Source organism: Lepidochelys kempii, chromosome 5 (genome assembly GCF_965140285.1).
Source record: "Lepidochelys kempii isolate rLepKem1 chromosome 5, rLepKem1.hap1, whole genome shotgun sequence".
Classification (NCBI taxonomy): Eukaryota; Metazoa; Chordata; order Testudines; family Cheloniidae; genus Lepidochelys; species Lepidochelys kempii.
The window spans coordinates 125420967-125443818 of NC_136384.1; the positions used below are offsets into that span (position 1 = coordinate 125420967).

General features: G+C 47.6%; 1 protein-coding gene across 4 annotated transcripts in view; it reads left to right on the forward strand.

Moving 5' to 3' along the window:
* The window catches only part of FBXO10 (F-box protein 10), a 78660-nt gene that overhangs the window by 18763 nt on the left and 37045 nt on the right, over nucleotides 1-22852 (forward strand). For all 4 annotated transcript variants that reach the window (XR_012159142.2, XM_073345729.2, XM_073345727.2 and 1 more), the window contains exons 4-5: nucleotides 12921-13070; nucleotides 15539-15675. Coding sequence is in view for 3 of the 4 variants with exons in the window: in XM_073345729.2 (XP_073201830.1) it covers nucleotides 12921-13070; nucleotides 15539-15675 (287 nt within the window). In the remaining variant the exon portion in view is untranslated. The remainder of the gene's footprint in view (nucleotides 1-12920; nucleotides 13071-15538; nucleotides 15676-22852) is intronic.

The following is a 22852-nucleotide window of genomic DNA, read 5'->3' on the forward strand; positions in this document are numbered from 1 at the left end:
TAAACACTCAGAGGAGGGCTACTGCAAGCTGATTGGCTGCACTAGTGAGTGAGGCACTAGGGGGGAGATTACATTCATTATATAACGATGCTTCCCAGATGAAATGCTTTGCAATGGCACCTGGCAGTGTCCTCATCTTCCCTTCCAAGTCATTAATTCCACCCATCTGCTTATAGGGAAAGAGATTTTAGTTAGTTTTTAAGGCAACAGCTAGCTCTAACACCTACCCCCTTCACCACAAACATATCGTAATTCTGGTAGATCCTAAACAAGTGATCTTACAAATCTCTGTATGCAAATGGCGAATGTGTATCAGGGCCTTATCCAAAGGCAATTACAGCCTGTGAAGACTCTCCACAGGCTTGAGAGGGCTTTGGTTCGGGTCCTGGTGTAGTAACTTGGGCTCTAGTGAAGCAAACACTTACACAGCGCATAACTGTGCTAATGCAAGTAGCCCCATTGGGACAGGGAATGGAAACAGGAAGGATGGAAATACCTAGGCTGGAGGTGGAACTGTTGTGAAAACTGGCCAGAATTTAGCATTTGGGTTATCACCCCTTGTGACACTTTCTCGCAGTGCCCAGGACTGAGGGGCAGGTTTGCTGAGTTGGAAAATGAAGGGGAGAGGCAGGCAGTAACAGAAGGGAAGAGTGGCTAGTTCTGCAAGACAAGGGGAAGAGTCAATGGATTTCAGAGCCTCTGGAGGACAGAGGATGACTCTCAGAAGTTTGCAAGTGAGAACAGAAGACAAGAGGACTTGCAGTCAGAAAAAACAGAAGGTGGAAGGCTGGAGAATCGCACCATCACCAGGAAGAGGCAGGTCCATGTGATTGTGGATTCCCTGCGAAGAAGAACAGACAGGCCTGTCCCCAGAGCTGATGCAGAGAACAGAAGGGTGCGCTTGTAACCCACACACCTTCTGGGCATGGTGCTCTGTCCCATCTAGTGGCACTGAGACCACTTAAAGAGAGAGATAGCTAAGGCTGTAGAGCAGACTCATTTTAACAGCCAATTGGCTTTTCACTCATGCAGTAGAAGCCCACGCACTAAGCTCCGGAGGCCCCGGGTTCAATCCCACCTGCCGACGACCGGGAAGCTAAGATATGGGATGTGGACCTGAGGCTGAAGAGGATCCTAATGGGAGCTGGAAAGAATCCACTGATTGTCCTTCATGCAGGAACAAATGATGCTGCGATGCTTCAAGGGAGACTCTGCCAGGCTGGGGAAGATGCTTAAAGAAATGGAGGCTGAGATGATCTTCAGTGGGATTCTACCTGTCCCTGGGGGAGGAGAACGAAGGCGAGACAAGATGATGAAGATCAACAGATGGCTCAGGCAGTGGTGCCATAGGGAGGGCTTTGGGATGTTCGACTACTGGGAGGCATTCATGGGCAGGGGACTGTTCTCATGGGATGGACTCCCCCTGAGTAGGGAGGGAAATAGACTTCAAGGATGGAGGGTGGCACAACTGATTAAACTAGGAGTTCAGGGGAGATGGTTGGGAGATGCTCCTCTCATCTCCACGTCTGAGTCTAATATTGAGCAGGAAGCAAATCAAGTGAAAGGGGACACGGCAATGGAGAAAGGAACAGAGGGTAGGAGAATGGAGATCAAGAGGAAAGGCAGTGCCAGTAGCACTGACAGTAACAGTCAGATAGGCGATACGGGCAGCAGGATTACTCTGTCTAATCGGGTGAGGAATCTGGGCAAAGCCAAACACAAATAGCTAAGATGTGTGTACACCCATGTGAGGGGTGTGGGTAACAAAATGCAGGAACTAGAACTACTGGTGCAAGAAGTGAGAGCAGATGATATAGGGATAACATAAATATGGTGGAATAGTCGTCATGACTGGAGTACGGGTATTGAAGGGCATGTGCTGTTCAGGAAAGACAGAAATAAAGGTAAAGGTGGTGGAGTAGCACTGTATATCAATGATGAGGTAGTTAGAAGTGATGGAATGGATAAAACTGAATCTGTTTGGGTCAGAATCACTTTGGGGAGGAAAGGTAACAGAGGCTCCTCTGGGAGAGTGCTTGGGGTCTGCTATAGACTCCCAGGATCTGATCTGGATATGGATAGAGACCTCTTTAAAATATTTGTAATGAAATAAGCACTACTGGGAATTGTGTGATTATGGGGGACTTTAATTTCCCAGATATAGATGGGAGGACAAGTGCTACTAAGTATGGTAGGGCCCAGACTTTTTCAGTTATGATCGCTGAGAGATTTCTTCACCAAATAGTTGCCAAACCGACAAGAGGTGATGCCATTTTAGAGTTTGTGTTGATAAGTAGCGAGGACCTCATAGAAGAATTGGTTGTAGGGGACAACATTGGTTCGAGTGATTTGAGTTAATTCAGTTTAAACTCAATGGAAGGATCAACAAAAATAGGTCTGCAACTTGATTTCAAAGGGAAAACTTTATAAAATTAGGGGAATTAGGGAAGTGGACTGGACTGATGAACTCAAGGATCTGAATGTGGAGGAGGCTTAGAATTAGTTTCTGCAGCTTTAACTTAAAGTATCTAAAGTCTGCATCCCAAGCAAGGGGAAAAAAATCAGAGGGAAGGGTTGCAGACCAAACTGGATGAACAAGCATCAAAGATAGGTGATTAAGAGAAAGCAGAATGCCTACAAGGAATGGAAGATGGGTTGGATCAGCAAGGGAAGCTACCTCTGGGAGGTGAGACTGCGTAGGGAAAAAGTGAAAACTGCCAAAAGCCAAGTGGAATTGGACCTTGCGAAGGGAATTAAAACCAATAGTAAAAGGTTTTATAGCCATATAAATAAAAAGAAAATAAGGAAAGAGGAAGTGGGACTATTAAACCCGAGGATCGGGTGGAGATTAAAGATAATCTAGGCATAGCCCAACACCTAACCAAATATTTTTCCTCAGTTTTTAATAAGGATAATGAGGTGCTTGGACAGTGGCTAATGGGAACAAGGATGTGGAAATAGAAATTATTACATTTGAGGTGGAAGCCAAACTCAAGCAGTTTAATGGAACCAAATCAGGGACTCCAGAAAATCTCCATCCAAGACTATTAAAGGAATGGGCATATGAAATTGCAAGCCCAATAGCAAGGATTTTTAATGAATCTGTACTCTCAGATGACTGGGAAATTGTTAATATAGTACCTATATTTAAGAAATGGGGAGGGGGGAAGTGATCTGGAAAAGTTTGACTTCAATTGTATGCAAGGTCCTAGAACAAATTTTGAAAGAGAGAGTAGTTAAGGACATAGAGGTAAATGGTAATTGGGATAAAATACAACATGGTTTTACAAAAGGTAGGTCGTGTCGGACCAACCTGATCTCGGTCTTTGAGACTATCCCAGTTTTTTAGACAAAGGAAATGCAGTAGCTTTAATCTACTGGGATGTAGGGAAAACATCTGATACAATTCCACATGGGAAATTATTTAGTTGGAGAAGATGGGGGTTAATATGCAAATTGAAAGGTAGATAAGGAATTGGTTGAAGGGGAGACAACAGTGGGTCACACTGAAAGGTGAACTTCCAGGCTAGAGGGAGGTTACTAGTGGAGATCCTCAAGGATTGGTCTAGGGACCAATTTTAATTCTCATTTTCATTCATAACCTTGGCACAAAAAGTGGGAGTGTGCTAATAAAATCTGCAGGTGATACGAAGTTGGGACATATTGCCAATATGGATGTCAGCTCCCTAATGCCTCCAGCCTTTCAGACACTCAAGCTCTCTTCTGAGGGCTGGGCCAGCCTCAGCTCTGCTTTGCCGGCCGTACCCCAGTCCCCAAACTCCTTCAGAGCAGCCTCCAGTAGTGTCCCGCCCCTGTCACTGGACACTCACAGCCATTACCAGGGAAGGTGTCCCCAGAGAGACAACACCCCCACAAGCTTATTTGATTCAGCTGAGGATCAGCCCCAGTGTAACACCACAGCACTGCAATCTATTGATTGTGAAAACACATCTGGCCCTTTGTTACTATGTATGTGTTTTTAAGAGACAGTGAGCGAGGATAAGAACAGGTTACAAAGAAAACAAAAGGTATAACATGCTTCTTACAGTCTGAACTTAACTTTAACAGGCTAAAATCCTTGTCTCACCTAAAGCACTAGCGTCCATGACTAGGATCCTGCTTTGAAGAATGAAAACAGCGCTGTCCTTTGTGCTGCCTCAGTGAAGGATGACAGAATGTCATTTTGCTTCTCCGTACATTTCCAAACTCTGTGTCCACTCCCTCCACCTCTCCCCCAAAAGGCAGGATGACCCTTGTGGTTCACCTTCCTGGGGTGCTGGCTCCAAGGTGTCTTCCTCTCCTCCTGCACTAATTTGCTCTTGTGGATTTCTTCTCGGCCTGGCATCTGAGACCATTCACTTCCAGTTCATTTTCTGAGCTTGATTTGAATTGATTGCCTAATCCCCATTCAGTTTGCTGTGTCCTGTCATTGCTCTTGGAGAGAACGTGCAAGGCTAGAAATTAGCCTGTCTGGCTCCACAGGACTGGCTATTTGAAGTGGATGAAATCTTTTAGCTTTAGAACTCGGAAGCTGTACAATAAAATCCCTGCCCCGTTTCCTCTTATTACAGAGCTACAGTGACATGATTCTTATCTAAAACAGCTTCCCTCTTATCCCCATTGGAACAGCTGGGCCATGTTATTTGCAGCTGAGAGCGTTATATCACAGCTCCAGCAGGCCCCAGCCATACACATACAAAGAGGTATTAGTAACAATAAGGGCCTGATTTAAGGCAGGGAAACTCAGAGTTCAGACTGAAGATGCTTCTTTACAGTTTGTGCTTCATTCATGCCTCTGTGAAGGTTGCGGGAAGGAAACTGGCTGTGTATAGGGAGGGGACAATGGGCCTCGCCCTTGCTCTCGGTTTGATGGTGTTTGCAAACCAGGGAGCATGCCCTGTGGTACTGGGGGAATCTGGCCAGATTCGCTGCTGGAGTAAGTGGGTGCAGCTCCATTGTGCTCAGTGGAGTCTTCTCCCATTTCCAGTGGCAGAGAATTTACCCAGTGGATTGAGGCCTGGGAGAGTCACCCTAGTGCAAAGGGAGATCCTGTGGTGGGACAGTCGCTCCTGTGCCACACCCCTCTCTGTCGTAACGGGCGTGGCTGGAGGAAAGGGGCAGGCCAGCAACACTCCCCACTATCCAACCTGCAGTTTTGCCACTGCAGACTGTTAGCGGCTGATGTAAATTAGAGCATCCTCTGAGTGAGAACCAGCGGTGCATCCAGCGGCCCCGAATCAGGGGAGTGCGGCGCTGAGCTGGAGGAAAGCTATGGCAGGCGAGCCTCCTGACACAGGTGCAGGCCCAGGCCAGCTGAGCTCTTCTGTGGCACCTGGCACTAGACAGGGCCCTTTCTGATGCCAGAATGGAAACTGGATTAGCAGTTCTTACTGTGGGCTCTGCTTAGCATAAATTCCCCACTTGAAAGCAAAGACTCTCCAAGCTAAGGCTGCCCACTCTGTTATCAGTGCACTTTACAGTACCTAGTTATTATTCCGTGCTGCATTGTAGGCAATACCGAAGTGCTAGGGTGGGGTGAGGAGCGAAGTATCATCCGTACCTTGTCCTTGTCCTTTGTTGGATTAATGATGATTTCTCTGCTGTCCATCACTATAGCATGGATGAACCAAGGGCCTGATCCAGTGGCCACTGGTGTCCGTGGGATCAGCTCCGCTGACTCTAATGGGCATCGGATCAGAGCCCAGCCCAGCAAAGCCCTTGAACAAGATGCGCAACTTTCAGCAGTGCCCGTGCTTAGCTCACAGGATAAGTCTCCCTGTTACCACTGCTCTGCTGAGCAGGGCTTGGCATTCCATGGTGAACTCGCCCTCCCCACCAGGACAGTGGGAAGTGACTAGTCTTGCCAGTCTAGCTCCACGTTTAATTAACAGATTGAATTAAGCACCTTTTTGGAACAAGCAAATAAAGGAAGTGTAATTTAATTACCTTCTGATCCATGTTGTTTATTGAAGTGGGAATATGTGAAAGCAATTTGTAGATTATTTCTCTCTCGTGAACAGACACGGGGCTAGGGGTTCATTTGACTGGAAAGAATTAAATACCATAACTGCAGGAGTATTTAACTACTTGTTTGCTTAAATAAAACAATGCAGCGATTAAAAGGTAATCCGCCTTAATTTTGCTGGGCTGATTCCGCATCTAGATACCAGGTGTTCTGCCTTCTGTGTCCTCTTGTTTAGCAGGTGTACTTTCACAGCATGCAAATAGTGCATTTGCTGGGCCAAATTCGGGACGGGTGTAAGCAGGCACTGCTCTATTAGTGGAGGGGTGCCCGCTTTTACCAAGTCTGGATTTGGGTCTCTAACTTCAGAGTAGCTCTAATAGCAGGGAAGTGTGCAAGCATGTTGTAAGTTCTGCTTTGTAACCTGACTTCAGAATCACCTCACTCTGGGTGAGAAGCAGCTGATGAAAGCTCGGTGAATGACTCCCTGGTTTGCTGAGCTGTGTTTGTCTGCGTCTCATGAGATCGGTTACCATAGTGTGGCTCTGCTGTAGCTAACAATATCCAACATGTGGTTAAAGTCCATGAAATGTAATCTGGAGCATTAAGCACACACTAGAGGAAGGGCACGGATGAGAAATATTAGTGAAAACATAGAGCACGTTGTATTCAAGGCTAGTCACCCCTGCTCTGATTTGGCACGATGGAGGACTCTGACCCTAGTGCTTCTCCTGCTCCATCAGCACCTCTCAACCTTGAAGACTGGAGCCCCCAAGAAGCCTCCAGATGAATAGAGTCACGAAGCTGGCACAGGAGAGCCAAGGTTCCAACATCATGACCTTTGTGCAGGTCACCTCGCCTTGATGGACCATGTCCAGGGAGACCTTGGTCAGGATTGCTTTGTGGCTCCACGGTCCCGTTCAGCACTCTGTCTCTCTACTCCGGGTGCGGGCAGAGGGCATTTCTCCTCTCCACCCCTTCCCTGGCTGGGTGCTGCTTCCGTTTGCTCGGCATTCTCCTCACAGCCTCGCTTCTAGGGTCATAGCTGTGCTGGTCTGGGGCCAGTGGCCTCCATCAGAGATACACATGGGGCACCCCCATCACATTGCCAGATTTTGGGGGGGGGGATTCCATTCCCCCACCCCGAGCCTGATGCACACCCCTTGAGAATGATCCATTTACACGAGCATTGCAAGAGGTGGGTGGGGAGGGGCACAGGCCCGTTGGAAAGACCTTACCAGACTCCATTTGGCGAGAGACTCAATAATCGTACCCAAAGGGACTTAGCCCCTTTTATCCACTGCTCTGGATACAGTCTCCCAGCACCCTAGGTAGGCAGGGACATGCTCCTACCCTGTCGTATGGGGGAACAGACTGAGGGGCAGAGAGAATGGGGTGACCTCGCCCGGGGTGACACAGCAAGGTCCTATCACAAGAACAGGGGGATGTTCCGCCATGTTAACAGGTGGCAAATTCAACACTGATAAAAAGCACTGTTTTTCGACACAATGCTTAGATGGTGGAACTCACCTCTAGGGGAACTGGCTGAAGCCAAGAACTTAGCTTGGGGATTGGACTTTTGTGTGGATAACAAGAATATCCAGAGTTATAATTAACACTAAACATTTTGGAAAGGCTGTAAAACCTCCTGCTTCACTCTCACCAATCTCTAACTATTAGCACTCCGGCTGAGAGCTAATGTGGGGCAGATTATCTCACATTTGCTACTTTGTCCGAAGCTTCTGGCACTGGCCGAGACGGATACTGAACCAGATGGACCTTGGCAATTCCTGTGTTCCTGTGCCTTGCCAAAGGCAGGAATAGCTTTCAGAGTTCCTGAATGGGCACTCTAACCACTAAACCACACATCCTGCCTTTAAAATAAAGGGAGATCATGGACAATGTAAAAAAAATCCCTCCAAATGAGATCTGACTTGACTGTTTTGCAGACAACCCAAAATCTAGTTCTGGGTTTCTGCATGTGGCAGAATGCTCTCGGCAATGTTTGTCGTTCACGCCCATCATACTTTATTTTAAACACTGTTATTGTTCCTGTGATGACTGTTTTGTGGGTGTTCGTTTGTTAACTCATCTCCAGAATTGTGCATTGCATCTTGAGTAGAGAGGACCAGGTTTGCTGCTAATTTGCTCTGATGGCATAAAAAGGCCTTAAAGTGTGTGGAAAAATCCCCCCATGGATGCAGCCTGTGCAGGGGTTTCCCTGGTTGGCTGAAGGGCTCTATCTCTGCCCCACCCCCAGGCCCTGGCATAGAGAAATGACCTGGGGCATGACCAGAGGGCCCTGCAGTATGGCTTTTCTGTGCCTCCTGGGCTGATAGAGAGCAGTGCACAAGTTAGAGCAGCCCTGAGGCTTTGTGTCCTGCATGGCCACAGAATGTGGGAAGCACCAAGGTGGCTTGAAACCACCAGCCAAGTGCAAGAGTGGAATAACTGGGGATCAGGCCCAGGATTTTCCAAAAAGAGTCCATTAAAATATTATTTGTGTGTGTGTGTGTGGATATTAATAACATCCAGCTCTTCTCACCAATACTTCTCAAAGCGCTTTGCAAAGGAGGTCAGTATCATCCCCACTTTACAGGTGGGGAAACAGGCAGAGGGCAGGAAAGTGACTTGCCCAAGGTCACCAGCAGAGCTGGGAATAGAACGCAGATTTGCTAGGTCCCACACCAGTGCTCTACCCACTGGGCCACATTGACCATCTGTAGCCATCATGGAGTGTCTCAGTCCTGCAGGAAACTGACTGGCAAGGACACTTAGTCAAACCCTAATCCTGCAGCTGTGGGATTTGTCTCAATGATATTGCGGTAGCTGCTGCAGTGAAATAGGGAGCAGCTGACAGAAACAAGACAGACAGAGAGAGAGAGAAATTCACGGTAAGGATCTTAAAGTCCTGGGATGACAGGAAATGTTTAGCTCAGGAATGATAACCCATGGTAGTAAGCTGGTCTCTCTGCCATCAGAGCAGATATTGAGAGCTGCCCGAAGGAATCAGGTGCCCAAAGCATAGTGAAAATGTAGGCAGTGTTGCTACCTCTTGTGATTTTATTGAGTCTCACACTTTGGTATTTTTTTCCTTAAAGCCTCACCTCCTGGAGTCCCGTGATTATGTGAGACTTGCTTTCATTTTAAAAAATAAGTGTCTAATCCACGTAGTGATGGAGGGCTTGAAAATGTGACCTCCTAAAGGCTCTAAACACAGCAGGAAAAGCAAAAGGATCCAAAACGGATCATTTTAAATAGCGTGTGATTTTTAAGTCAATCTCATGATTTCTGAGGACCTCATGCTTTTTGAACTCGGGGTCGGCAGTGCTCTTTGTGGGCAGGAGGCTCCCAGTCCCAATAGTCCCCTGTGCAAATCCCAGCTCGCTTCTAGGCTAGGTGATTTCTTTCAAGGGGCATCTTGCTTTGCTAATGTATTTAGATACTAAAGGGGAAGTCCTTTGTTCTCGGAAAGCAATTAATTTGAAGATGTTCTGTTGGGTCTTGAGTGTGCTTGGAAGAAAAATAACGATAAACAATGTCTTCCAAATTCCTTGATGTCGCAGCCTGTTTAGGGCAATGTTTTAAACCTTCCCCACTCTCTGAATGGGGAATTGGCTCTGCTTTCACATAGTGAAACAGGGCCTGCTCCAAAGAGATTACAGATCTAGTGGCCCTCTTCTGCGCAGGCTGCCAAGCCACGTGCTATCTCTTGTGGCGTTGGGCAGACGTCACTGGGGAAAGTGCTGCAACCCATACATTCAGTTTGCAGAAACCTGAGCCAGGGATCCAGCAGTGAAACTGGAAGGAATTCAAGACAAAACTCGCCCCATGCAGAAGCCAGCCCCAGCCCCATGCATCAGCTGATCCTACTTATCTCCTGTTGGAGGGAGTAAATACCATTTAGCTTTGCATACAGCTTGCACTGGCCGTCTGCTGGGGGAATGACCCCCGAATGAACGTGATACCTTCCTCCCCTCACACACAGCTGCACTTCTTGTATCAGAATGTAAAGTATCTGCAGCCAACTCCTTCTAATATCAGGGCTTGTAAGTAAGGTAAGGGAAAAGATGGCTGTGTTTTATCATACTGAATGGATGAAGACTGTAGGTCCGGTCCAGAAGCCTTCTCTGGATTTAGGCCCTGATCTTGCAAAGGGATTCTTGCAGGTTCTGCCTCTTGCACCACAGAGGGGGTGTGTCACTTTGGGAACACTAACTGCCATTGGTGAGCAGTCTCTCACAAGAGTGTGCTCACTGATGTCAGTGGGGCTAGGGGTGCGATTTACTGCTCACCAGTGTGAACAAGGGGCTTGCAGTCGGCCCTGCCTCCTGTGAAGCATCAAGGAAAGAAGTCGGACCACTAAACCCGGAGGATGGGGTGGAGATTAAAGATAATCCAGGCATGGATAATCCAGCTTTAGGTTGGATATTAGGAAAAACTTTTTCACTAGGAGGGTAGTGAAACACTGGAATGCGTTGCCTAGGGAGGTGGTGGAATCTCCTTCCTTAGAAGTTTTTAAGGTCAGGCTTGACAAAGCCTTGGCTGGGATGATTTAATTGGGGATGGGTCCTGCTTTTGAGCAGGGGGTTGGACTAGATGACCTCCTGAGGTCCCTTCCAACCCTGATATTCTATGATTCATGGCCCAACACCTACACAGATGCTTTGCCTCAGTTTTTAATCAGGGTAATGAGGAGCTCAGGGGTAGTGGCAGGGCGGCTAATGGAAATGAGGATTTGGAAGTAGAACTTACCACATCCAAGGTGGAAGTCAAACTCAAGCAGCTTAGTGGGACCAAATCAGGGGGTCTGGATATCTCCATCCAAAAATATTAAAGGAACTGGCACATGAAATGGCAAGCCCAATAGCAAGGATTTTTAATGAACACGGGGGTTGTACCCTATGACTGGAGAATTGCTAATATAGTTCCTATTTTTACGAAAGGGGGAAAAAAGTGCTTGAGGAAACTACAGGCCTGTTAGTTTGACCTCAGCTGTATGCAAGGTCTTGGAACAAATGTTGAAAGAGAGAGTAGTTAAGGACATAGAGGTAAACGGTAATTGGGATAAAATACAACATGATTTTACAAAAGGTAGATTGTGCCAGCTCAATCTGATCTCCTTCTTTGAAAAAATAACTTTTTAGACAAAGGAAATGCAGTGGATCTAATCTCCCTGGATTTCAGGAAGGCATTTGATACAGTTCCACATGGGAAATTATTAGTTACATTGGAGAAGATGGGGATGAATATGAGAATCAAAAGGTGGATAAGGAACTGGTTAAAGGGGAGACTACAATGAGTCATCTTGAAAGGGAATTGTCTGGCTGGAGGGGGAGGTTACCAGTGGAGTTCCTATGGGGTCGGACTTGGGACCAGTCTTATTTAATGTTTTCATTCATGTACAAAAAGTGGGAATGTGCTAATGAAATTTGCAGATAGAATCAGAATATCAGGGTTGGAAGGGACCTCAGGAGGTCACTCAAAGCAGGACCGATCCCCAACGTTTTTTGCCCCAGATCCCTAAATGGCTCCCTCAAGGATTGAACTCACAACCCTGGGTTTATCAGGCCAGTGCTCAAACCACTGAGTTATCCCTCCCCCCAGTGACCATGAAAACTGGAGTAATGGAAATGGATGAAATTTAGCAGTGCAAAGTGCAGGGTCATGTGCTTAGGGGCTAACAACAAGAATTTTTGCTATAAGCTGGGGACATATCAGTTGGAAGCAACTGAGGAGGAGAAAGACCTGAGAATATTGGATGACGGTGAGCTGCCAATATGATGTGGCTGTGAAAAAGGCTAATGCAATCCTAGGATGCCTCAGGCAAGGTATTTCCAGTAGAGACAGGGAAGTGTTAGTACCATTGTGCAAGGCACTGGTGAGACTTCATCTGGAATAGTGTGTGCAGTTCTGGTCTCCCATGTTTAAGAAAGATGAATGCAATTGGAACAGATGCAGAGAAAGGCTACTAGGATGATCCGAGGAATGGAGAACCTACCTCATGAGAGGAGACTCAAAGAGCTTGGCTTGTTTAGCCTAACCAAAAGAAGGCTGAGGGGAGGTACAATTGTTCCCTATAAATACATCAGAGGGATAAACAACAATGGGTGTGGGGAGTTATTTAAGTTAAGTGCCTTGTTGACAAGAATTTATGGATATAAACTGGCCATCAACAAGTTTAGGCTTGAAATTAGATGAAGGTTTCTAACTGTCAGAGGAGTGCAGTTCTGGAGCAGCCTTCCAAGGGGAGCAAAGGGTGGGGGGAGAACTGGCTTCAAGACTCAGCTTGAGAAGTTTCTGGAGGGGATGGTATGGTGAGACTGCCCATGATGGCATGTGGCCCATTGATGACTGCTAGCAACAAATATCCCCAACAGCCAGTGATGGACACTAGGTGGGGAGGACTCTGAGTTACTACCGAGAATTCTTTCCCAGGTGTCTGCCTGGTGGGTCTCACCAACACGTTCAGGGTTCAACTGATCACCACATTTGGGGTCAGGAAGGATTTTTCCCCCGGGTCAGACTGGCAGAGACCCTGGGGGATTTTCACCTTCCTCTGCAGCATGGGACAGGGGTCACTTGCTGGTTTGAACTAGAGTAAATGGTCGATTCTTTGTAACTTGAAGTCTTTAAATGATGATTTGAGGAGTTCAATAACTCAGCCAGAGGTCCGGGGTCTGTTACAGGAGGGGGTGGGTGAGGTTCTGTGGCCTGCGATGGAGGTCAGGAGGTCAGACTAGATAATCACGATGGTCCCTTCTGGCCTTAAAGTCTGAATCCAATGAACTTTTTGGCATCATAACACAGCACATGATACTGCTAGTAGTTGAAGGCAATGGGAGTTTTCCATGCACCAGGGACTCCTGAGGTGGCAGAAGGTTAAAGCTATGCTTTTCCTATGAGGTTCCTTCTTCAGACACACACTGACTAAAATTGCTTTTCCTCTGCCCTGTAGATCATCATGCTGAAGAATGACATTCACCACTGCAAAGCATCAGGGATATTTCTGCGCTTGGCAGCTGGAGGTCTGATTGCAGACAATAACATCCATTCAAACTGCGAGGCGGGGGTGGATATCCGGAAGGGAGCCAACCCTTTGATACTGGTAGGTACATTCTCTCAGCCTGGATCTGTCTGAAGCTCCTCCTTTTTGGGGGCCAGACAGGCACCAAACATTCCTGTCTGAACTGCCCTGGAGAGTCACCTTGGGCTTTAAGAACTAAAGGATTTTGGCTTCTTGCCCCAAGTCTAACCCTTTTCAGTTCTTCATTAGTGAATTCTGCCTCAGAATAATCTGCTTGATTCAGAGGGCCTCCTGTTGGACAAGTGTATTTCATTTGACATTGAAATGATGGCTCAAGGCAAACAGGCTATAGGGCTATTTAAATAACCTCCAAATGTCACCTACCTTGCAATTGCTCTGCTTAGGGAAAGAACAATTACCTACAGGGCATCAGGGCATTCTCCTCATTCTAAATATTCTATCAAATGGACATTGAAATATAGCAATGAAGTCACCTATGCAATCATGTGATAAATCATGCAGTCATGTGATAAATTACACCTTCCACTTTGGATCAGCTCACCTGCCTTCTGCCCACTGTTCCATCTGCCCTGGGGTTTAATCTCAAACTTCAAATCTCTGAGCAGCAGCCACTAATGGGGGAAAAACCCCAACCAGCCCTAGTAATGCGTCCTCTTGCCCTTCCGATGTGGAATTTCCTCCCTACGTTGCCGTGAGCCGACTTCCACAGTGTTGTTATTTATTAAACATTGTTATTACAGTCGCACCCAAAGGTCTAAATCATGACTGGACCCCAGTGTGCTGGGTGCTGTACAAACACTGCTTCCAATCTGAATTACCTCCCCAAGGCTGCGCTGGCCCAAGCCCCAGGATGGGTAATATTCAGCCCTGCGCCAAGGTCAGGTTTAAAGTCCAATATTTTGCAACTCTGCAGCACTTGAAACAGGAGCTTCCCATTGGGAAGAGCTGAGCAGCCAACAGCTCCCATTGCTCTCAGCTGGGGAGAGGGGAATCCCCATTGTTCTCAGTGGGAGCTGTGGGGCACAGAGCATTTTTGAAAATCTGTCCCATAGCTCTTCTGTCCTTCCTTCCCTCACCCTGTCTGCCCCGGGATCAGCTTAGATTGGGCCCTTATCCTGTCTGTCAGCACGCTGTAACTACTCCTTTGGTTACAGGGAGCACTCAGATGACGTAATGAGCTGAGTTGATGCAGGACCAAAGCTGGCTGACCTGGGCTGTGTTCCAGGGCTGCCAAGAAGTATAACATTCTTGCGTAGAGCCGGAGAGATCTTTATATGGAGGAAACGGGAAGACTGAGCCTGACACACTCGCCGTCCTTGCTCTAAGCGTGCTCATCAAGCTCTGTTTATCCCTCTGTTTTTGTCCCCTGAAAGAGCCGGTTGCGGTAAAGGCAGCGTGTTGCCATTTGAGTGCACCTAGCAGGACATCTGCCTGTGTCGTGATTAGGTGGTGGCCCCATGTATGTGCGTGAGAAGCATGCAGGTGTATTGCTCCACTCAAAGATCGTGCCCTCCATGGACCAAACAAAATCCTTTGCATTTCAACTGTACAGGACTGCTCTCTCCAGCAGCGGGGAGGGCTCCTGATTGGTTCAGGAGATGTAGAGCTTTCACTTCCATGGTGCTGCCAACAATTCATATTAGGGCTGACCAATGTTTTTTCCCCTCCTCTGCTGGCTGTTTGGTGATGGTCGACCTGGTAGGCACATCACAGAGAGGCACTGCCCAGCATGGCACCCTAGTTGGGTGTCCGCAGGCCTGCTGGGGATAGAATGGGCATGAAGACCCTCCGGCCCAGGCCTATCCAGGGTCAGGACCCATTGGCAGGGCAGGGTGGAGATGGCTGCAGTGCTGCTGTAGCAGCTGGGTAGACTCCAGCTGGGTAGAGGGGGGACTCCAGTCGTGCCAGAGTTATAGATCCAGCATCTGTTTAATAGGCAACAGGTTTAATACAAACAAGAGGAAGTGCTTTTTCACAAAATGTACAATTAACCTGTGGAACTCATTGCCAGGGGAAGTTATGAAGGCCAAAAGTATAACTGGGCTCAAAAAAGAATTAGATACGTTCCTGGAGGATAGGTCCATCGAGGGGTATTAGCCAAGATGGTCAGGGATGTAACCCCATGCTCTGGATGTCTGTAACCTCTGATTGCCAGAATCAGAGAGTGGGAGATGGGGTGCATCACTCAATGATTGCCTGTTCATTCCCTCTGGGGCACCTGGCATTGGCCACTGTGAGAGGCAGGATGCTGGGCTAGATGGACCATTGGTCTGACCCAGTGTGGCAGCTTTAAAGTTATTTCAGTGAGCACTAAATTTATGCAGGAAAATTAAAAGTGGAACAGGACTTTGGTCTACTAAAGGGGTTTCTGTTTTTCTGACCGCTCCTGGCAACTGGGTCCATTGTCCACATCCCTCTCCATACAAGCTGCCCATCTCTCTCCTGCAAGCTCCTGTCGTGTACTTGTCTGAGTGATCTCTTCCTGTTTTGCCTTTATTCTCTCCGCATGTGCATAAATGAAACTGCAGTGTAATAAGATACACAGTGGCCTTCGCTCAGGCATTGTTGTCCTTGGCAACGGAAAAGGCATCATCCGTAGCAATCAGATCTACGGGAATAAAGAAGCTGGCATTTATATTCTGTATAATGGGAACCCCATTGTGAGGTATGTTATTAAGCAATGACCTCTCTTGCTCCCTCCTTTCATGTTTGTCTCCCTCACTGTATGTTTTTCATGTACTAACCTCCTTCCTCAGGTAAGGAGCAGAAATATCACTGTCATGGGGCTTTTCTCTGGCTGCCTCTGTCCCCCAGCAGCTCCCATGTGCAGTTCTCTAATGCTGACCTTTGATTTCAAAGGGAACCGGGCTTGCCGGTGCTGCATTGTTCAGAGAAGGTGGCAGCTGGACTCAGAGTCGGGGGGAGTGAAGCAATCGATCGTCAGACAAGTAATTGCCATTCTGGTTTGTCTTCCTGCTGAAAATCCTCCTAGCACCTTATTTCTTTTGGAGTTTGCTGATTACATCCGATCCATTTGAACAGGAGTGTCAGAGCCTGGCAGGTTTCCTTCAGACTAGCAGAATTCAGCTGACTTCATTCTTTGGCTGTGGTTCTTCATGAACTCTTCCTACATGCAGTACATAGCTCCTGGTGAGGAGGGGGACAGCGTGTGCTGTTTTCCAGGGTGTCTCCTGGCTCCATAGAGCAGAGATTGGATCATGTGCTAATCTATGCTGGGACTGATCCAGACACAGTGCAAAATCCCCCCAAACATGTCACAGACTCCCCAAGGCCAGAAGGAACTGCTGTGATCATCTTGTCTGACACTGATCATGTTCTGAAGCCTCTCTGTGTCCATCCCCCTCTGCCCCCTCATGCACACCCACCGGGCAACCCTGCTGTCAAAGCACAGCAGATGGGTAGTTTGATTAGTCATTAATGCTGGAATTGAAAAGTGAGCTCTGGCCTCCTCCCCCCCAGGAGAGTAATCTTTTTAGCCTTGATCAAATGAAAGGGCCATCTCCTTTGGGTCATATCCTGCCTTCGAATTGTGCATGCAACTCTGCTAGCATGGGAAGCAGAACGTTCCCCCTGAGGGCAGGGCATGGAGCCTGCAGGGCATTGCCGCCTGGACAGGTGGTTTCCTGGCATGGGAGTGAGAGGGTGCACTCCCCTGGTGCATGGCTCCTGGTGAAGGTGACACACATGAACCAGAGTGGCCTCCCCCTTAAATTTGACCTTGCTGCTCTCCCTGGTAAGAAGCATTTCAATGTCTGGTGCATTCCAAGGTGGGGCAGGGGATGGATCTATACTCTGCGCCTGCCAGAGTCAGTGGGCACCTGGCAGAAAAAGGGCACGGCCTAATGGTACATCTCTCCTGAGGGGAAACGGAAAGCCATGCAGCTCGTCAAGTCCTCTTCTCTTCAGAGGTTTGCCCTGGTCGTTTTGGTCAGAATGGCCCTGTCCCTTGCTGTTGGGATGGTTGGTTGCTGCCCTCCCACCCCAGACATGGCTGCATTTAGTATTATTATTTATATTGCAGTAGAGCCTAGAGATCATAGAATATCAGGGTTGGAAGGGACCTCAGGAGGTCATCTAGTCCAACCCCCTGCTCAAATCAGGACCAATCCCCAACTAAATCATCCCAGCCAGGGCTTTGTCAAGCCTGACCTTAAAAACCTCAAAGGAAGGCGATTCCACCACCTCCCTAGGTAATGCATTCCAGTGCTTCACTACTCTCCTAGTGAAACAGTTTTTCCTAATATCCAACCTAAACCTCCCCCACTGCAACTTGAGACCATTACTCCTTGTTCTGTCATTTGCTACCACTGAGAACAGTCTAGATCCATCCTCTTTGGAACCCCCTTTCAGGTAGTGGAAAGCAGCTATCAAATCCCCCCTCACTCTTCTCTTCTGCAGACTAAACAATCCCCGTTCCCTCAGCCTCTCCTCATAAGTCATGTGTTCCAGTCCCCTAATCATTTTTGTTGCCCTCTGCTGAACGCTTTCCAATTTTTCCACATCCTTGTAGTGTGGGGCCCAAAACTGGACACAGTACTCCAGATGAGGCCTCACCAATGTCGAATAGAGGGGAATGATCACGTCCCTCGATCTGCTGGCAATACCCCTACTTTTACAGCCCCAAATGCCATTAGCCTTCCGGGCAACAAGGGCACACTGTTGACTCATATCCAGCTTCTCGTCCACTGTAACCCCTAGGTCCTTTTCTGCAGAACTGCTGCCGAGCCATTCGGTCCCTAGTCTGTAGTAGTGCATGGGATTCTTCCGTCCTAAGTGTCTTTGTTGAACCTCATCAGATTTCTTTTGGCCCAATCCTCCAATTTGTCTAGGGCCCTCTGTATCCTATCCCTACCCTCCAGCGTATCTACCACTCCTCCCAGTTTAGTGTCATCTGCAAACTTGCTGAGGGTGAAATCCACGCCATCCTCCAGATCATTAATAAAGATATTGAACAAAACCAGCCCCAGGACTGACCCTTGGGGCACTCCGCTTGATACCAACTGCCAACTAGACATGGAGCCATCGATCACTACCCGTTGAGCCCAATGATCTAGCCAGCTTTCTATCCACCTTATAGTCCATTCATCCAGCCCATACTTCTTTAACTTGCTGGCAAGAATACTGTGGGAGACTGTATCAAAAGCTTTGCTAAAGTCAAGGAATAACACGTCCACTGCTTTCCCCTCATCGACTGAGCCATTTATCTCGTCATAGAAGGCAATTAGATTAGTCAAGCATGACTTGCCCTTGGTGAATCCATGCTGGCTGTTCCTGCTCAATTTCCTCTCCTCTAAGTGCTTCAGAATTGATTCCTTGAGGACCTGCTTCATGATTTTTCCAGGGACTGAGGTGAGGCTGACTGGCCTGTAGTTCTCCAGATCCTCCTCCTTCCCTTTTTTAAAGATGGGCACTACATTAGCCTTTTTCCAGTCATCCAGGACCTCCCCCGGTCACCATGAGTTTTCAAAGATAATGGCCAATGGCTCTGCAACCACATCCGCCAACTCCTTTAGCACTCTCGGATGCAGCGCCCCTTGGACTTGTGTTTGTCCAGCTTTTCTAAATAGTCCCGAACCACTTCTTTCTCCACAGAGGGCTGGTCACCTCCTCCCCATGCTATGCTGCCCAGTGCAGCAGTCTGGGAGCTGACTTTGTTTGTGAAGACAGAGGCAAAAAAAGCATTGAGTACATTAGCTTTTTCCACCTCCTCTGTCACACAAAAGCTGTAGCTCACGAAAGCTTATGCTCAAATAAATTGGTTAGTCTCTAAGGTGCCACAAGTCCTCCTTGTGGCTCCAACACGGCTGCTACTCTGAAACCTGTCACTAGGTTGCCTCCCTCATCCTAACTGAGATCAGGGCCCCATTGTGTTAGACACCACACACACCGAATGGGAGACAGTCCCTGCCCTGCGGCGCTTAGTCCACGTAAATGAGGGAAGAATGATCTTCCCAGGTGTAGAGGTCAGGAACAGAGGCACAGAGAAACTAGTAACTTGTCCAGCCTCTCACACACACACACGCACACAGTCTGTAGCAGGATCAGGAAGTGAATGCAGCTCACTTGCGTCTGAATCTATTGCCCTCATCTTCGGGAGCCCTTCCTCTTATTCAGTTCATACATAGGGACCAGAGCTTGTAAAGCATGTTGGGGTGAAAATTGCTGTCTCAATATACAATATTAGAACACTTAACATTGTGAAATAAGCTGCCATATTTCCTTCATTTGCCTTCTCTCCCTCCCCCACCCCTTAATGATGCTCCTTTGTTCGACTTTTAAGTAATTTGGTTTTTGTATTTTAAATTGTAATTACCATACTGTGAACTTAGATAAAGTGACTTTCTCCTGAATGAGCCCAAATTGAATTACCAAGTCTATTTAAACCACTTCAGTCACTGTTGAAATGCAGCCCACTCTGGGGTGGAATCTAGGATGGAATCCAGCCAGCATGTAACAGCTCATAGCAACACTACACAACAGTGTAGGCAAGGAGGGAAGAAAAATATTATACGGAATTGTAACTGCAAGGGATGTATAGTAGGCAAAATGTGATTATTCATGCTAATAATATGTATAATTAAGCCCAAATCTTGCAGTCCTTATTTAAGTAAAACTCCCACTAACTTCTCATTAGTCCACATTCTGTGCTGAGTGCAGAGCTGAAAGTATTATTTTGAGCTACTTGTAAAAATGCTTAAGTCTCGTTTGCAGAACCACTTGTTCCAGGATGGGAGTTAGGGTTGGCAAGTGCAAGACCGATTTACTGTGCTGTAAAACACCAGGGTCAAGAGGGGGTCTCTTTTATAACGGATTATGGAAGTGCTCCATCAGACAAGTAGCAATTTATAAAATGGACCGGTCTTTGTGATGATGTGGCTAATAAGTCTGGAGAAAGACAGGCTGGAGAGCAAGTGATTCATTATGTGGCTTTTATTTTCTCCCTAGTCACAGTGTCACTGGCAGGTTGCTAAAGCAGGTTATAATCAAGAGCAATCAAGATCAGTTGTTGATGCAAGAGAGGAGGAAAGGGAACGAAGAGGCAGGGATAATTTACTCTCGGGTTCCAGTAGGGGAAGAAATTTTATTCTGCACAAGACAGTATTGCTAGCCCAATCATTGCTGAGTAGGCTGTGGGAATTTAAAAGAACCCTTGCCTTCGCTCCCCTACCAGTCACCATGCTTGATTCCCCCCGCATTTGGAAGCACTCTTGTTCCTACCAACCACGTCATTCTGTGCTGCTCGCACAACGCCGTGGGACAATGAGCCTTCCTTGGCTACTGCTGAAACCGAACCTGCTGCCCTGGCTCTATCCCTGTTGTGACTCTAAATATGCAGATAATAGGGATTGCCATGCCAATAATTGACTGAGTTAGCCTGTCTTCCAAACCCTTTAGCTGTCCTGACTGGCTGCCTGTAATTCAGACAGATGACTTCCAGACGTTAGGGTTGTAGCCAAAGCTCCTAGGCACTGAACTGCCATTGATTTTGATGCCTTTAGGCCCCTTAGCACTTTTTAAAGTCCCACTAGGTACCTGTGTGCATCTTTGGTGCCTAAATACCTTTAAAAATCTGGCCCTTAGTGACTTCGGAGCCTATGTTCCATTTTCCAAAGCACTTAAGTCAGGATTTAGGCTCCAAAAGGCCCAATCCTCAAAGGTATCTAGGTGCTGACCCGTTGATTTCAGTGGGAGTTAGGCACCGAAATGCCTCTGAGGATTAGGGTCTGAAATAATCAAGGGGCTTTTGAAAATAGGGCTGATGCTCCTAAATCACATATGTGCTTTTGAAGTTCTTACTGCAGTGGAATAGCTCTGTTTCCCTTCTCAGGCACTGAATCGCATGTGGGCAATAGGACATGAATGTCGCGGTCCCAGGCTGCACCTTTAAAAATACCCTTCTGTCACTTTGGATTTCGGCATAGCAGGGAAATGTGACTGTTAGACAACCAGAGGGTTACCCCTTTGGACATCTGAACGTCATTTGGATGCATCTCCTGGGCAAGATTTTGAAAATTCTTCTCAACAGTAACAGTGACTCCCATGAAACGTCAAATGCACAGCAAATGCGGGTACCATATCTTCAGCTTTTCAGTTCTTCTTGCGTTGCTCACTGTGTTTCTGTTGTAGTCATGGAACAAGGTTGGCTTCCTCCGGCTGTCAAAACTGAGCTGGGCTGACTAGGCATTAAGTGTAATTGAGCCTGGAGCGACTGCTTTGAATTCAAGCTGTGCAGTCGTGAGCACAGGAACTTCCCTGTGCACATACAGAAAACGGGAGGGCAGTGCCCCAGGCAATGCTGCTGTCAGGTGCCCAAGGGCAGGGAAAGCCCTTGTTTCTGGTTGTCCTCGGTGCTTTATCTGCACTTGGAGAAATACTGTTCTGTGAGTGCAATCTGATGCCCACTTTTAGAGAAAATAGCCCTGACCCCCTTGAGCCCCTGCATTCTGCCTCTAGGCAGGGATTCCAGTCGCTAGCCTGCTCAGTGATGCAGCCCAGATGAAACAAAGCACATTAAACATCTCCCTAGAGCCCCCAGTGGGTCATTCTCTGGTGAGTTTGTTTGTGGTTTGGATTTCTGCACCTGGGTCCAGTGCTGATTCTCATCACTCTTTCTGGGTGGGCACTGAGGCAGGTCCTGGGTGAGGTTCTCTAGTCGGTAGATAGATTTTCCTTTTTGTAAACTCTAGGCTAAATTGTACGGGTTTAGCACAGCCCCTTGTAAGGGGTGCTGCACCAGCACAGTGCCCCTGAGAGTAACGGAGGGCTCTGTGCTTCCCAAAGTATCCCTTCTCTGCTAAGGAGGAGAACAGGTTTACTACAGCCCCTTCAATGGTGCAACCTACTCCTCACACAACCCGCTCTGCTGGACGTGGGGGTATGCAGAGTCCTGGCTATGTCTGCCCACTCTGACCTTCCTCTCTCCCTTCCCCAAGAGCTCCCACCAAGGGAAGGCCCCACTGACTGCAGAAACCATGATTCTGGGCAGCCCTTGCTCATACTGCCCAAAGGAGGGAGTGGGGGTTTAAAAGAGTTCTAAAAGAGCTGGCTGAGGAGCTCACTGACCATGAGGTCCCAGTGCAACACTGTGGCCAAAGAAACTTATGCATCCCAGGATTGCGTTAGCTGGGGAATCTCGAGCAGGAGCAGAGAGATTTTTACCTCTGTTTTTGGCACTGGTGCAACCACTGCTGGAATGCTGTGTCCGGTTCTGGTGCCCACAATTTAAGAAGGCTGTTGCTAAAATGGAGAGAAAAGCCATGAGAATGATTAAAAGATTAGAAAACCTGCCTTGTAGTGATAGACATAAGGAACTCAGTCTATTTAGTTTGACAGAAATAACGCTAAAGGGTGACTTGATGTAAGTACCTACATGGGGAACAAATATTTAATAATGGGCTCTCCAGTCTAGCAGAGAAAGGTGTAACGTGATCCAGTGGCTGGAAGTTGAAACTAGACAAATTCAGGTTGGAAATCGGGCATAATTTATTTTTATCAGTGAGAGCGATTAACCATTGGAACAACTTACCAAGGGCCGTGGTGGATTCTCCATCCCTGACAATTTTTAACTTCAGTTTGGGTGTTTTTCTAGGATTCCTGCTCTAGGAATTATTGTGGGGCAGTTCTCTGGCCTGTGCTATGATGAGCATGATGGTCCCTTTTGGCCTCTGAATCTATGAGGTGCTCTCTGCTGCCTCCCGGGTGGCTGCAGAGGGGCTAGCTACAATCTCAGGGCTTGTCTTCCCTGCACAGTTAACCTGAGTTATAACTCAAGTGTTGCCCCTAACCTGAGTCCCATCCACCCCCACCCCCCTGCCCCACTT